The sequence below is a fragment of the Dipodomys spectabilis genome, unplaced genomic scaffold (assembly GCF_019054845.1).
Source record: "Dipodomys spectabilis isolate Male_0828 unplaced genomic scaffold, ASM1905484v1 ptg000113l, whole genome shotgun sequence".
Lineage (NCBI taxonomy): Eukaryota > Metazoa > Chordata > Mammalia > Rodentia > Heteromyidae > Dipodomys > Dipodomys spectabilis.
Genome location: NW_024870790.1, coordinates 837,358 through 854,452, shown reverse-complemented (window position 1 = coordinate 854,452; position 17,095 = coordinate 837,358). Strand labels below are relative to the sequence as shown.

At 40.6% G+C, this 17,095-nt stretch overlaps 1 protein-coding gene across 3 annotated transcripts in view; it reads right to left on the bottom strand.

The window, feature by feature from the left end:
• Positions 1 to 2,812: 2,812 nt before the first annotated feature.
• Positions 2,813 to 17,095, bottom strand: part of Plp1 (proteolipid protein 1) — a 114,983-nt gene continuing 100,700 nt past the window's right edge. For all 3 annotated transcript variants that reach the window (XM_042688197.1, XM_042688198.1, XM_042688199.1), the window contains 6 exons: positions 10,116 to 10,302; positions 9,274 to 9,430; positions 7,588 to 7,756; positions 7,076 to 7,149; positions 6,238 to 6,303; positions 2,813 to 4,856 (listed from right to left, as the gene is read on the bottom strand). In XM_042688197.1, coding sequence (XP_042544131.1) covers positions 4,785 to 4,856; positions 6,238 to 6,303; positions 7,076 to 7,149; positions 7,588 to 7,756; positions 9,274 to 9,430; positions 10,116 to 10,302 — 725 coding nt within the window. In that variant the 3' untranslated portion in view covers positions 2,813 to 4,784. The remainder of the gene's footprint in view (positions 4,857 to 6,237; positions 6,304 to 7,075; positions 7,150 to 7,587; positions 7,757 to 9,273; positions 9,431 to 10,115; positions 10,303 to 17,095) is intronic.

Genomic DNA, 17,095 nt, shown 5'->3' with positions numbered 1-17,095 from the left:
CCTCCTGCCCCAAGTTGTACAGTTCATTTTCAACATATTGTCTGTGTCTCGTTGCTCCATTGGTTCCCCTTTTGTCCTTTGTCTCACCATTTTGTTGTTCCCCTTCCCTTCTCTAATTCAGATAAACATGTATACAATACCCAGGGTATCAAAATCAAATACAGTGACAACAGGGACTAAAACAGGGAAAAAACACAAAGAAAAAAGAAATCACATGGTACATGAAAAACAACAACAACAAAGAAAAATCTCATTTCCATGTCTTGGTGTTCATTTCACTTAGCATCATCTTATATGGTTGTATGTGCATAGCTATTGAGCTATTCTGTTCATTTGCTAGACATATACTAGAGATATACTATTCATTACCAATGAGGGAAGCCATGGGATCTATGTTTCTTTGGGTCTAGCTTACTATAAAGTTTCAAATGTTTGCGTTCAATATTGCAACCCTTGGAGTTCAGCATTTGTAGTTAACCCGTGTGACATCTGAAAGAGTTCTGCAAAATAAATATATTAATGAGACCAGTTACTCCAGAACCAGAGTTGAATTACTTTCCATATTAGTAAATGAAACAATTCAGGGCTATTAAACTTTTCCATCCCTTAATATCATAGCACATCAGGATTCTTTGTCTAGATACACACTTGTATTTTTACATCTTCTTTTATGTGACTTTTTTTCCTTTTGGGACTTCTTCCTTTGCTTCTCAGATTTAGCCTTGATTAAGAGAAAAGTGCAGGCTGAATAGCTTGTTTACATAAATCCTGATCCTTGTGCCTTCTGACTTCTCAAATGACTGTGTGGGTGTAAGCAAGCACATGCATTGTACCACTGTGTGCATAAATACTGTCACATGTAAGATAGAGGCAGGGTGAGACACAGAGAACAAGTCACAAATTTTTAGGACTCTAAATTGAAGTTTTGTTTTTATCAGGGCTGTAGAAAACAAGGGACATGTGAAGTCGTGACCCTTTACCACTGTATCTCCCACACTCTGAGGGGAGAAATCAGACACCCATGACAGTCAGCCAGTCTAACTGTGCTTTGTATGCTTTCTACCTCCTCTTCAGTCCACCCTGGAAGACTTCTCTGCTGTGGTGGAAAGGTGAGAGAAATCCTTGGGCATAAGATCTTATTTTCATCAATCACATGCCCTCAACTCCAAGGATTTAGCACAAAGCTGAGAAGGGTTCAATAGATAGAAGGAATGAATGAATGTTTCTGTGGACAAAGGTACAGGCAGCTTCCCCACACTGCATAGCTGCACTCAGTTCTGACCCTGAAGATAGGAAAAGCCATGCAACTGATGCTGTAAGAAAATATTTCTTGTTTGTACTGCTGCATCTTGATCTTTGGCTGATCTAAACACAAAGAGAGCTCTTTCACTTAAGAGAAGGGAGGTTTATGGTGTGTGGGAGAGCTAAGAACAATGGGCTCAATTGATAGATGAGACGCTCTCAGCTTCTGAGAGCCTAGAAACTCCATCTATAGATCTTCCCAGAGGGCAGAACCAAATAAGGGCAGATGGACAACACAGCTTTCTTGGGAACTGGCGTTCACTCCTCTGAGGCAAAAATACATTCACTCTGTACCACCCTGAATTAATTTTCCAAAATATGGTGCTGTGTCCTTGTTTGCCAGGGTCTAAAAATAAGGCTTTGTCATTTTTTAAATTTTTGTCTTAAAGTCATTCAACCAGACTAACTTGCAGAATATTAATTGTGGTGATCCAGAAATCGACACTCACAACTCTAGTTTCTGAATGGGTGTTTTCAACTGACTTGACTGACTTGTCACCTCCAGCTTTCTCCTTATTCTTCTTATGTTACTTGCAAGATACAGTTGTGGGACCATAAATCTATAGCTAATTAGTTAGTTTTTTTTTTAATGCCAGTACTGGGGCTTGAACTTAAGGCCTTAAGACTTCATACGGCTTTTCTGCTCATGGTCTGCACTTTACCACTTGAATCACCACTCCACTTCCAGCATTTTGCTGGTTAATTGGAAGTAAAATTCTCAGACTTTTCTGCCTGGGCCAGCTTTGAACCTTGATTCTCAGATCTCAGGCTCTTGATTAGCTAGGATTAAAGTATGAGTCACTGATAGTTAGCTTTAAAATAGTCATCAGAGTGTTGTCCAAGAATACCAAATTCTAACCTGGGATTGTGATACGCCTTTAATGCTCTATCATGTGGGCTGGTGAGCTAAGCCATCCACAGAAAAGTAGGTGTCATTAAATTCAATACTGCCCTACCATAGCAGTAATTTACATTGTTCTTGCCACGTGTGCTCTGCCCCATAAACAGTGAACTTCAAACCTTTCTTCTGGTACTTTTCAGGTAAGCATAATTATTAGTCATGCATGAAGTATCAATATATTATTATGAGAATATCCAAACAATTTAAAGGAAAGGTAAGAATAATTTTGTCTTAAACATACTAGGGGCAATGGTGCCACTACCCTGACAAAGTAACCATATTTGATTCTGAATGAGCAGAATACTTTGAAATCCAACTTCAAAGACAAAATGAAACTTTAATTAGGCAATGCTTTGGCATCAAGACCTCAGTTCTAGTACACATTCAGAATGTACTTATTGAGTTTTGGGGGTAGCTTACTTTACTTCTACTTCTTAGTGTCTCCAGCTACAGAAATGGAAGTGATTTATTTATCTACTCTGTTTCATAGAAGTAGTGTTAGAATGACTTGAAATGACCTGAAAAATAATCTCTCATATAATCCTTAAGTATAATCCTTAAATTCTTGTTGAGAGATCAAACAGAACAATTCATTCAAAGGACACAACGTTTGATTGAGAACATTCTTAATTTTATTTTCCTTAATTTTATAAAATACATTTTGTAAGATAAGTTTCTAAAAGTTTATTCTTTATGTGTGTTAAAATCAAAATTCTATATCAGAAATGAAGGAAACACTTTCAGTTGATTAACTTTCTTTGTGTGTGTACATGTGTGTATGGATGCATGTAAGGTTTTCAGGGAAGGGTTGGTTATTCGTTGTTATTGAATAAAAACAAAACACAAGGTATGGATTACTTCACTTCCTTGATCTTGATTGGTTTCTTACAGAACTTTTTCCTCTCTTTGCTCTGGGCAGCCAGGAAGCTTATCTTGTATACTGGTCTGAAAACAAGTATCAAGTGTCTTATCTTGAAGATCTTATATCTCCTTAAACATTGCTGAAACCACGTTGGGAGGAAAGAACAAAACAATTCTTTGCAACAAAAGAGCTATAGTAAAAATCTTGCCTTCAATAAAAACCAATTGGATTTTTTTTTTAAACCCAAAGTTAACAAAAACAGAAAAAGACTGAAATCCGGGAACTATCCAGGTTACAAATTCTTTTGATCCTTTATAGCTGACCGCTGGGGGCATTGTTATGTGATCTATACCAGGAGAAAGTAACCTTTATGTTAAGCCTATCTTTTAACATGCCAAGAGAACATCACTAAGCAAAATCATCTTTCATTAGGCAGAAAAAAATGACCAAATGGGTTGTTCAAATTCATCAAATCTGTTTCTGCAAAGGGCAGAATACTTGCAAAAAAAGTCTCAGATTCTTGGAACTAGTGGCTTTTAAACATCATTTGTGATGCTTATTGTCCAATTTCTTTCTTTTTAAAAAATAATTATCATCAAAGAATCATTCTGCAGACCTTTCTGATACAATCCCAAACAAGTGAGAAACAAGTTGGAAAATGTGAGATGTGCATTAATTGAAACAAATCAAGATCTTCAAATCACCTACTGTGACTGAATGGATAAAACCCCAGGAAAAGAGCACCATTGTGAAGATATGACAGAGATCAGAGTACACAAGTAATTATCAGAAAAAAAGACATGCTATTCAAAGTGTTATCTATCCAGACTCTACCAAATGGCCAGCTCAAGTTACACTGTTAGCCACCAACACTGCTGCTCCTTAGGCCACTCTTCTTTCTTATGAGCTAGTTTCTTTCTATTCTCAGCTCCTTAGAAACCATAATATTGTCATGGTAGCTGTTATCCAGGAGCAGGGAATAAGAAGATGTTGACACTACCCTGTTTCTCTTCCTAATGAGGTGTAAGGTCAGATAACCCCCTTAGTCTACATAGATACTACCTTCCCTTATGCTATAAGTAAGGTTGGCTGAGTTAGGGCTTAAATAGTTCATTGCCACAGGGGGTCAGTGCTCTCTTTCTAAGGGTGAAAGATCCTTGCTTCGACCCCCTTCTCCCAGTTGCAATAGGCAAACTTGGGCAAACATTCTTACTGTTTTGCTAGCATTCATTTTATTTCCTTTTATCTTCAGTGGTAACAGAGAAAGAAGTGACTTCTCTGGTTTGTACACCAAGGAGAATATATTTGATGGCAAGTGGAGCAAGGACATTCCTTCTCTCTACCTTAGCATCTTTCTTCCTACTTTGTTTCCATTAGAGGAAGTGTCCTTTGAGAAGAAAGCACTTCCTGGTCCTCAGGAGATGCTTGGAAACTGAATTAGAGCCTCCATTACTTTGTGACTTGCAGCTGGGGATTGACCTTCTCAGGTATTTCCCATTTCTAGCAGGAACCAGCTATGAAGCAAAATGACTACAAGAGGTACATAGGAGGGAGAGTCCACAGAGAGACATTAATCACTGCAAGACTCTTTCTTGTTATACTCATCAAGTAATAAGAGGGCCAGTCAGTGGCAAAGGCAGCATTAAGATGGGAGATGCAGCATTGTAGGCTATGTGGTTAGAGCCTCGCTATTAGAGAAAGGGGAAATTCTATGGGAGATCAGAACTTGGTGCCTCGGCCCATGAGTTTAAGGACGGCAAAGTTGTAAGTGGCAGCAATCATGAAGGTGAGCTGTAGGGAACAGAAGAAAAAAGATGAGTGTGAGTAGAACAGGAAACTCCTGCTCTTCCAATCCTTTTGGGAATGAAGAAGAATGAAAATAAAATCATAAGTCAATAAAGGGAAAAAATCCCATTCTGCCAAACAACAACAACAAAATACAACTAGCACAACACAGGCTTTCCTTATACATCTGACTAGCAATCCTGACTGAGACACAGCTTTCTAATAGCCTAGTACTGAATTTTTTCAGTGGGACTGGGGTTTGAACTCAGGCTTGCTACTACTAAAGCCATGCCCCTAAATCACAGCCTTGAGCTTTCCTCAACAAAGTGAACTACACCTGAGTTCTGTCCTAGCCACATGCCTGAGTGGCTTGGAGTCACAGAGTGTGTGTTGTAGTTCATGCAGCCACCTATGCAGTATATTTCCCCTGCTTTAATGTATGTATTTAGTAAGTTGACATTGTATAAATGACTCAGCAGTGTGGGGAGGATTCTACAAGCTCACCCTTGTCCATTCCCTGGTTGGTTATTCAATGATTTCATGTAAATTGTCATGCCCTTTAGTGTCCTAGGTTTGTCAGCTGCATACTGCCTTAACACTAAACGTAACATTATCAGAATGACCTTGGACATATAATTACATTCAAGTCATAATTCTAATAATGTCAGGTGGTTCTTTCAATATTTCCATGATGGCAAATACACCCATTCAATTAGACAGTATCCAAGATGGATTCGTATTTATAGTACATAGAATCTTAGGCTACAGCAAATCATGTTTAGTAATGTTCTTGTCACTGTCCTGGTCACACTTTGTTGCGAATTAACAATAGTATGACTGCAGAGCACTTGGTAATATTATATGCTCTGCAAATATTGAACATGATTATTCATGACTTCCAATCTCTTGCTTCTTTTTCTTTTTTCCCTCTTTTTTTGGCAGTCCAGGGGTTTGGGCTCAGGGCCTCATGATTGCTAGACTGGTGCTGTACCACTTGAGCTATGTCTCCAGCCCAGCTTTTTGCTGGTTATTTTGTAGTCTAGCAATCTTCTCTTCCACAGCTACCTAGAAACACGATCCTCCAGATCTCAGCTGCTGAAGTAGATAGAATTACAGTGTGAGCCACCAGCATCTGGTTTACGTTTTATCTTTTTTTGTGTGTGGTACTGAGGATGGCAAGTCTTACTTCCTTTTTTAAAAAAACTTTTTTTTAAAATTTATGAAGGTATTCTGCCTTGTCAACTCAAAGCAGAGAACAGAATCTCTTTCCTAGCTTCTCTTTGGCAATTCAAGGCCGGAAAATGTTTGTCTTCTTGCCTTGCCATCTTAACAGTAGCTGAACTACCCAGAACCATTTATTTGCTAAGATCATTCAATGATAACTCACCAGGGAAACCAGCGTGGCTGCAGCCCCGACAAATGCAGCAATAAACAGGTGGAAGGTCATTTGGAACTGCAGGTAAAAAAAGAAAGAATTATTTCCTGAGACAGAAAAAAAATTCTTCACTGTAAATAGTGAATGTAGCTTTCTGAATGGATGTATGCCATTCATGTGTTTGCTCTAAAATTTCACTTCCCATTCTGCAATGTACACTATAACATCTAGCCCACAACACCCAGAACAGAAAATTCATAAAATTAGATCATGTTCCCCAATATTTAACTCATTCCTTTCTGTGGTGCTCGGAGTCCCAAAACTTAAAGCCAACACTTTGCTTTCTAAGAAAGTTTATTTCCTTCCTCTGCAGGATTTAATTTTATTCCCCTGCCTCATTTGTGTATAATGACTGTTCTCAATAAAGTGTTTCCCTTTTTCAAACACACTTGTTTTACCTCTCTTTGGAGAGTAAGAAACTCCAAAATTCAAGTGTTTTATAAACCCTATGTGTGTCTCTGCACAGCCCATTCTCTTGATAAAGTTTTTAACTAAAAAAGTGAACATTTTCATTTGGGGAATTTTGCCATGAAACTCTATCTAAAGCTACACATTTCTCTTTTAAGTGGAATTTTGGAATATGTCTTTCTACTCAGCTCTAAGGAAAATGCATGATTTTAAGCATCTATGCTTATTGACCCAGGCACTCAGCCAACGTTTTTTAGAAGGGAAATCTGTTCATTCTAAATCCAGCAAGAAGGAACCATAATGCTTAAAACTGAAGACCATGGGTGGAAATTCCTATGGTATTAAGTATTCCATTGCAAAATAGCACATATGGCCTACTCACCTCAGCTGTTTTGCAGATGGACAGAAGGTTGGAGCCACAAACCTTGCCAGGGAAAGCATTCCATGGGAGAACACCTAAGAAAGATGCAAGATGGAGTTATAGGGCCACATAGAGTCTCTCCTTCAGTGCCCTTCCCCCCTCTGCAATCATCCAGGCTATTAGGTCAGGACCTGCCAACAATCAGGATCCCTTTTTTCTAACAATTTACAGAAAAAAAAAACAAAGGTGTTGAACAGGTGTGAACTATTGTGTCATAGAAATGAGTTCCTTTGAGCTTTGGAATGTAAACAGACCAGAGTAGAGCAGTATCTACAGCCAAGGAAACTCTCACCATTTCTAAATTCCCTTTCTGGGAAGAAATCTCTCCAGTTTCAGTGGGAAGTTAATGAACCCAAGCATACACCATCTTACATTTTTTCCCATGATCACCACCCTCCTTAATCTAAAAAAAGAATAAAAAATACGTGTTTCCACAGTTGGTAGGGGAACAAAGATACCCATGTCCAACTCACCATACATTCTAGCATCAGCACAGAGAGTGCCTATACCAGCAGAGGTCTTGCTGGGAAAGGCAATAGACTGGCAGGTGGTCCAGGTATTGAAGTAAATGTACACAGGCACAGCAGAGCAGGCAAAAACCAGGAGCCATACAACGGTCAGGGCATAGGTGATGCCCACAAACTAAAACAATCCACATGGCATGGTTAGAAGTCAGCATCAGCTTGCAGTGTTAAAACACAAACAGGGAGATCCTGGAGTGGCATGTGCCAATGAAGCCAGATTCCAGGTATCTCCCTCAAATGAAATTAGTGAGTAGGGCACTTCTGCCAAGTATCATTGACAGTATCTCCTTGAGAACTGGCCCTAAGTGTGATGGAGGGTAAGGGAAATGGGTGGGGGTTTGAGTGAGGAGGATCCCTGGGTTAGAGAGGCTTCAAGGGATTTGTTTTTGGCAGATAAGATGTAAAGAAATCAAAATAGATCTTGAAAGAAAGTGGTGCCATTCTGTGCCTTAGGCTGAGCTCACAAGATGTTCCTGGACATATGATATTTGTTCCCTAGTCATTTAATAAAGCCAATGGGAGATTCAAATTTTAGATACAAAAACCTTTCTAAGCTAACTGCTGGCCATAAAAGGACATCACTACAACCCACAGGTGTTCAGCTCCCACAAAGTCTTTAACTATAGTGCCTAAAAACCAATGCATTTCTCACTTAGAAATATGGCTAGGCCCCAGAAAAAGATAAAACATTACATATGCAGATCTACTCTAATTCCCTCTGGGAGCCTCAACAATGTAGGATCCCAGAATATTGGGCATTCCACCTTGGAGCCAATCATCTAGTATCTATGATCTCCCCTCCCCCGTCTCAGATCAAGTGTTCCAATCTCCTTCCCTTGAGCACTGTTTTAGGCTCTTATACAGTTAGATCCACTCTGTGGCCTCTGCTAGAAAGGGATAAAAAGATACCAACAGCTGGCTTAGAAATGGTCTGATTATACAAAGCATCTGTAAAACTCATGCTTTCCAGTTTGAGATGAAATTTTCTAGGGAACATTACTTTTTTGGGGTGGTACTGGCAGTTTTAGTCAGGGCCACATACATTTTAGGCAGACTCTCTACCACTTGAGCCATGCCTTCAGCCCCTTTTGTTTTCTGGTTACTTTTTGTATAGCTCTCACATTTTTTGCCTCAGTGGACCTGGACTGTGACCATCATCCTTATACTTCACACATTGCTGGGAAGACGGGCATAAACCACCATAGATGGATTATTTGAGTAGATGGGGTTTCCATAACTTTTTGCCCAGGGCTGGGCTCCTACAGTGATCTTCCCAACCTCTGTCTCCAGAGAAGTTGTGATCACAGGTTTAACCTACCACACTCAGACTCTTGAGAACTTTTGAAAGATGAGGTTAAGCAACCAGGCACCACGTTCTTCCTGACCATCTCGTTCGGCTGTAACCATCAGTTCCTCACTCAAAAGCTAAGACCTAGAGAGGACCTAGCCTTGAGTGGGGATGAGGCCACAGACTCACGCCCAATTATCCCCCACCCCTTGTTATTGTCACAAAATCCTGAGGATGATCACCTTGTCGGGATGTCCTAGCCATTTTCCCAAACAATGACACACCCGCTCCAAAGAATGAGCTTGATGTTGGCCTCTGGAACCCCTCCCCTTCTGGCCCCCTGTTACCGTTGCACTCAGGCCCTTGCCGCAGATGGTGGTCTTGTAGTCGCCAAAGATCTGCCTGACTGCGCCGGTGGTGTAGAAGCCCTCAGCCAACAGGAGGGCCCCATAAAGGAAGAAGAAAGAGGCAGTTCCATAGATGACATACTGGAAGGCATGGATCCTACAGTAACAGACAGACAAAAGAGAACAGTCTTATTTACTGAGGACCCAGCTCTTCTTTCATAACATCCAAGGCTGGAGGTTCTTTAGATCACTACGTTTCTTCTTGTTGCTTTCACCTTGTTTTTACTAATGTAAATGAAGACAGGGAGCAACTAAGGACAGGCTCCTCCCCTATCCCTTGCTTACTGTGCAACCTAGAGAGCTTCCTTGCCTGACCCATCAGAGATACTCCCTCACAGGAGAGAAGAGCTAGACCAGAGATGGAACAGTAACTTGATTTGCTGTAGAAGCTGGAGAGACTCAGTACTAACCCACTAACCCTGAGCATATGTATACAAGCAGTATGTCAAACCAAGAGTAGTGACTCCATTCTGTCCTGTCATTGTGCCTCCTCTGGGTTCCCAATACCTGACATTTTGTGGAGGCAACACAAGCAATTTTAACCACACCTAACAGAAATGAGACCGTGAGAATAGAAGGAAGGGTAGAAGAGGGCTGGTAGGAAGGCAGACCTCTCCATCTGAATCTGACATATCCCCTTGTTTGGGGCTTTTGATGTGGCACAGGTGAAGTTTCTACACAGTGGGAAGGCTCAGGCTGGCTCATGAAGGTACTGATGAGTTCCTCCAGAATGGAAAGAGGGGAAAAAAGAGATATGTTTGTGTGGGAGAGCAGGTACTTACACATTAATGAGATACTCATAGTCTTGGTAGTTTTTGGAGAAATAGGTCTCAATTAGCTTTTCTGTGCCAGTGAGTGCTTCATGTCCACAACCACAGAACAGTGCCACACCAAAGAAACACAATCCAGTGGCCACCAGAGAAGCAAAGGGGGCCCCTACCAGACATCTTGCACAGCATTCTAACAAGCCTGGGGAAGAAAGAAGGGAAACAATCAGGAATGCACAATAGGTACTTCATCTACTTATAGCACTATGCTCCCAAGCATGGGGAGAGTGGTCACCCTGGAGTCCAAAATCAGGAGAATTATAGGTTTTGGCATTTAGGATGTGAGGCTATTCAAGAATTCTTACTCTGTTCCCTTTTTGAAAATAAATCCTTACCTTCAATTCCCAGCATGTATGTAGTTTTTAAATAATTCATGTAGCAAGCCAGAGAGATGATGGAATCACATCCTGTCCTACTGTTTCAGTGTTTGTTTACTTATTTCAGTTATTTATCAACTAGTTATGGGAATGAATGTGCCCAGCATTGTGCTGGGTTTTTTTAGAACAGGTAAAGACTGCCATATGAGTCTCTTCAGTTTACTGAGGTTCGATTCCTCAGCACCACATATAAAAACCTGAAGTGGTGCTGTGGCTCAAGTGGTAGAGTGCTAGCCTTGAGCTGAAGAGCTGAGGGACAGTGCCCAGGCCCAGAGTTCAGGCCCCATGACCAACAACAACAACAACAAAAAAATCAAGCTCTTTACACAAACATTCTGAATTTATATATGAATATGTGTATCTATGTACATATCAGCTAGTATGTTAAGTATACAATGTATATTTATTCACATGGGTATATAAATTATGTGTATATAAATTATATATAAACTATTTTATATTTATTCATGTAGCATTCATGAATACATGCAAACAATCAGCAGATATACTGGGAAAGAGCTAGCTTTGAATAAGCATATTATGACTTCTTATAGGATGAAAATAAATTATACTCATTGGGTTTTGATTTTTCTATATTCAGGCATTTCTTCCAGCCACACTCATTTGTCTACAACAAGGCACCAGAGGAAATAGTCATTGCCTCTTCTTCTTAATATCAGCAGAGTTTCATTTTAGTCCCGAATGCTTGAACATTTTATGATTTACATGGTACCAAATTGCATCCATGTGAACAGATTTGAAGAACTAAATTATCTCTACCATGGGAAAGTTGAGGTAGAGGCATTTGTTCCTCTTATCAGAACCACAAAATGAGGGTGATTCATTATTCCCCATCCCTTGAAATGACAGCCCTTTTCTAGGCTTCAAAGAGGCTCTCCTTCAAAGATATTGTACATTATGCCAGACATGAAGCTTAGCCAAGTATAAAGCATTGCTGACAGAAAACTTGGCCTCCATTAGAAGCAAACCGTTAGTAGCTGTGCTGCTGTGAGTGGAGGTTGAGTTCACTCAGCAGGACTTTGTAAGCGTGCTTAATGAGAGTACTTTACTGTGGCTGGCCTTTGGTATGCATGCACACGCAAATATACATATCCACACGTGTACACCAGAGAGAAAAGTATGACAGCTGAAATGAGCTGCAGTTTGTGGGAAACATTTTAAAAACTGATCTCTCCCAACAGGTGAAGATACTAGAAGCATCCTGTAAGTTAAAAGAAGGGAAGTAAACAGCACTGCTGTTTTCTTTCATTACCCTTCCCATTCGTCTCTACTCCCTCAAACTCTGATATGATACTCTTGTAGTAAAGAGGTTTCTGAAGCCTGGAGGTGGGAGAGGGGGAGGTCATTGACCTCACTGTTCCCTCTCTCCCCAGCACAAGGTCAGGGCTTGGACAGAGTCCTCCCTAGCTCCCCCAAACAAAGAAGCCTTGTTTTCCCCTGAGATCTCAGGAGCCTCATTAGTATTCTGCAGGGGCTTGAGGTCTGGGGGTAGGGAGGGGGTCAGACTAGGGAACAATAACAGGATTGTTTGTTTAGCCTAGGGTGAGGAGAGTCATCTACCCTAGCAAGTGGCCCTTCTGGGCCCACTCAGTCACCTCAGCCTTTTCACCCTTGGAAGGGCTAAATGGTGATGCAGGTGTGATCAGGAATGGAGAAAATTGAACTCTTGCTAGCCAAATGGAGAATTCCATTTGAAGTTTTAGCTGATGTCCCCTATATATCACACACTGACAGGTTTTTTTTTCTCTCATCATCAAGTGATCGAATGATTTTATCATCCTAGACAAATGATTTGGTATGTGATTACTTGATGATCATCCAAATAATCACAAAAAGTCATATGTAGTATGAGTGAAAAAAAGAGTGACGCCTTTGGAGCAACTCCGAATCACTGAAATTTTCTTTTTCTTTTAATTTTTTTTGCCAGTCCTGGGGATTGAACTCAAGGCCTGGGCACTGCCCTTGAGCTTCTTTTGCTCAAGGCTAGCACTCTATTACTTGAGCCATAGGCCACTTCCAGATTTTTTTATGTGTTGGCTTTCCATGAACACTAGGCAAGCACTCTACCACTAAGCCACATTCCCAGCCCTGACATTCTCTTTTCTTTTCTTTTTAAAAATAATTTTTAATTGAGATCGATTACGTAAATTTCTGACATTTTTTCCATCCATTTTCCTAAGTATTCAGATAACTTAGCACCTCCTTTTCTGTTCCACCACTACTCAAAGAAAGAAGGACATAAGTTTTAATGAATCTCTAATATTAGAATCTGAAAGAATTGGCTCAATAGCTAAATCCCGTACTGCCAAACTATAAACAGTTCAACAATATCAACAGATCAGATGTTCATCTACTCACAACTGGGACCAAATATGTCTTCTGAGGGCATTGCAATTAAGCACAATGAAGAATCTCAGTCATTCTTCCCAAGTAAAAATGAAATTTTGAACTCCAACTGAGAAAGAAAACTCAGAATGCATAAGAAATTGTCTTTTCATCAAAGTAGCTGACTATCGAAGCATTCTGAAAAGTCCATCTGTACTGTCTTTGAATTTGCACCACCCAAAGTATGAACTTAGAGATGTGTGAGCAATAGCCAAAAAACACATACACTCTAGTTTAGAGCCCCTCATGACTGACAAGGTGCGTGCTGGAGTAAGGCAAAGGCTAAGTAAAGCCAAGTACAAATTGTGACAATGTAAAGTTGACATAAAAGAATTCTATAGTAGCTGGGAAGGTGGCTCAGTGGTAGAGTGCTTGCCTTGCATGCATGAGGCCCTGGGTTCGATTCCTCAACACAACATAAGAAAAAAGAAAAGAAAAAGAAGTGGCCCTGTGGCTCAAGTGGTAGAGCGCTAGCCTTGAGCTGAAGAGCTGAGGGACAGTGCCCAGGTCCAGAGTTCAGGCTCCACGACTGGACCAAAAAAAAAAAAACTTTGAAAAGAATTCTATAGTAAAATATTACCCAATGTATTTCAATTGGATTAAATTTCCTCATGTTGGTGAGTGATCATAGAGAAAAACAATGGTCTTCTCCTCCCCAGTGTTGGCTTTCCATTTGTGTTTACATGGATTCAGAACAAACATTAGGTGTATTAGCAGTAACTCAGACACTATGAGAGGCAGAAGGGAATTAGAAAGTCGAATCTCTTTTTCAATGAACTTGCTATCTTGTTTGGAAGAACCAATTTATGACTGTGAATCAAAACCCCACTATCAAATGTTAAAATGGACATAACTAAGTCTGTGGACAAAAAAGAAGAAAAGGGAAGAAAGTCCAGAGTTGGCTACATTCATCTGCAAACTTCCAAAACAAATCTTATAGAGTTTCTAAAAGAGTTTCAAGACCTTCCTACCAATGTTCTGATTGATCAATTGAGTACTGTGACTCTTACATCCAGGCCCATCCTAGTAACCTGTAGTGATCCTAATGCTGTCTCTTTAGGCAGGATCTAAGAACTCCTAAGCCCTCCCTCCTTTCCCATGCCCTGGCCATGCCTTAAGGACCAGCTCCATGAGATGGAAATTCAGTGTGAATCTGGGAACTCATCAAAGGGAGGAGAGGAAGGGCTTTCATCAAATGGAATGGTAGATAGAGACCAATTGTACCCTGCACAATTCCCAGCTTGTCCCTTGAGTCCAGCTGACAAAGGGAGAGATAGAAGAACCCTATACAATAGAGCTAAACAACAGGCAGGCTCATTGAGTGAAAAACTGGCTCGATCTCCCTAAGTCTCTAATCTGTACTACAGTCTTACCCTCCTCCCAGAACCCACCCCTTAACCTCACCCCATGAACAGAGGCTTCCTTGATCAGGGCCTATAGCAGTTGACAGGGCCAAGATACTACAGCAGTCGTGACTGGTACTAAGGATGGATAGTGAGCAGTGGGTGGGTTCCAGAAGTAAAACAATCAGGAGGTGACAAAGACTTTTGCTTCTGGACTTAACCAGGCAGATAAATCTCTAACTATATTTTTATTAGTACTAGTACCACATTGAAGTGCTAAAAAGGACCCTACCGGCACTGGGGCCAAGAAATTTGTGCTGGGTAGTCAAATCAAGTGGACTAGGTTAAATAAAAAGGAACTCCAGTCTCCTTTTTAGATAGGTATTAGTAACATAAAACAATATCTGGATCACCTTATTCTCTGTACTTGTGTATGCACACACACACACACACACACACACACACACACACACACAAAACAATTTTACGACTAACATTAGCAGGTAAGATACAAGATTCATTGTTAAAATCTATCCCTGACCCATTGCTTCCTCTTTACCCAATTACGGGAAGACCAAGAAGTACCTGGCACTAGAGACAACAGTATACCTTATTCCCTAGGCTAGACTGTCACCATTTGCTTCTCTCTTGTTACTGGTCTAGAGAAACTTATTCTCTTCCTTGGGATATCCTGGATTTTAAAAAAAATTTTGGTGCGTGTCCTAGGTCTTGAACTCAGGGCCTGGGCATTGTCCCTGAGCTTTTTGCTTAAGGTTAGCACTCTACCACTTGAGCTACAACTCCATTCCCAGCTCTTTGGTGGTTAATTGGAGATAATAGTTTCATGTTTGGACTTTGCTGCCCAGGCTGGCTTTGAACTGTGATCCTCAGATCTCAGCCTTCTGAGTAGCTAGGATTACAGCTATGAACCACCACCACCCACTGATTCTTTTCTGGAGCTCTGCAGGGCTGAGAGTTCAGAGACCAATGAAGAATTAGAGATAGCCAAGGAAGGACTCTTCAATCAGTACTAGCTGGACTTTTAAGTTTGGCACTGGGTAAGGCCCTTTGAGTGGGAAAGGAAGGTAGGGGAATACACTTATTCACCTACTATGGCTGATGTGATCACAACTGATCACATTATTGTTCCCATTTGATCTTCTAAACCTGGAATTCTGTGGTCAGTGAGGGAATTTCCATGTTGTTTTCTTTCAAAACAAACCATTTTTTCCAAAGGATGGTTCTCAGGGCTTCAAAATGACATACAAAATGGCAACAGGGGAAAAGATGCCACTGGTTGGGATCCAACCTTATGGGGTTTTGAGACTATATCCACTCTCATCGATCTCCCAGGCTTGGAAGTAGTTCTACTCAGATAGCTCTGAGAAAGCATTTCTATTCTCAAGGTGTTGAGTAGACTTGTGGCTTTTCAAGCTTAGAACCAAAGTGAAAGTCCCATAAAGTAGGGCAAACCACTCAATCTTTCTGAGTTCCCCTGACTTCAGGACCAAAGTGAGATGTGAAGTGAAGGCTGTCCTTGATCATTTTAATCAATGTCCCTAGGAAGAGTAGGTCAGCATTCTAGAGTAAGTCCAGATCTGGTTTCTTTTTAACTTCTGGTATTTAGATGGCATTCTTGCCCCCTGGATGGGCTTCATCTTGTCTTTAGGTATTTGGTAAAATTGTACCTCTGCTCTGCCATCACAGTCTTTTGCCTGAGCTATATTTACTTATTCCAAGCTAGCCAAAACCTCACTGCTCAGCAGCCATTTCTGAAGGGAAGCATCCCAGTCTGGTTACTATGGTAACAGCCACTGTTCTCAGAAAAAAAACATGCTCTTGAAAGCTAATGTTCTGCTGTTCAGGATGACATTGTGTTATTGAGCAGAGAATAATCAACGAGGCCTCTTTGACTTCCTTCTGGTTCCACTGTAATCTCAAAAACACATTTAGAATATCTCCCTTCCAAGCCTGGACAAAGTTTAATAAGCTATTACTTCATGCTCAAACCTTTTGTATAGGTGCCACTACATCCTATGCTGTTCTCCACCTTCAGTCCTAAAGAATTCTGTATGGTTCAGGTACTGAGCTCTCCTGTTCTTGAATGTGATTAAGCAGACACTTAGGAATGTTTAAGTTGTTGATATAGAAATGAATTCTACAATGAGATTTAGTTCACATAACTTTATGTAGCCCAGGCTGGCTTTAAAATCATGATCCTCCTGCCTCAGCCTCCCAAGTGCTGGATTACAAGCATGCATGACTATGCCTGACTCTAACTCAGATATTTTCTAAATTTTTCTTCCAATACCATATTCTACTACGTTATTCTACTACTGAAATAAGCTGCAACACATACTCCTTCAGAAGTAATGGCAGTTTAGTATCTTATTAGGGCTTGTTTATAAGTTATTAAGTATTTGAGATAGCTATAATTGAATGAAAACTCAATTACTCCATCAGATGCACCCAGTTCAAGTATAAGCCTATCCCAATACCTGTTCTTAACATTGACTTAATCTGTGCCAATCATTTTTGGAGGAAATCAACCAACCTCCGGGCATTGGTGGCTCACGCCTGTAATCCTAGCTACTTAGGAGGCTGAGATGTGAGAATCTCGGTTCAAAGCCAGCCTGGGCAGGAAAGTCCGTGAGACTCTTATCCCAATAAACCACTAGAAAACCGGAAGTGGCCTGTGGCTCAAGTGGTAGAGCACATGCCTTAAGCTGAAGAGCTTAAGGACAGCGCCTAAGCCCAGAGTTCAAGTCTTACACCCGACAAACAAAAAAAAGAACCTGTCTGTATGATC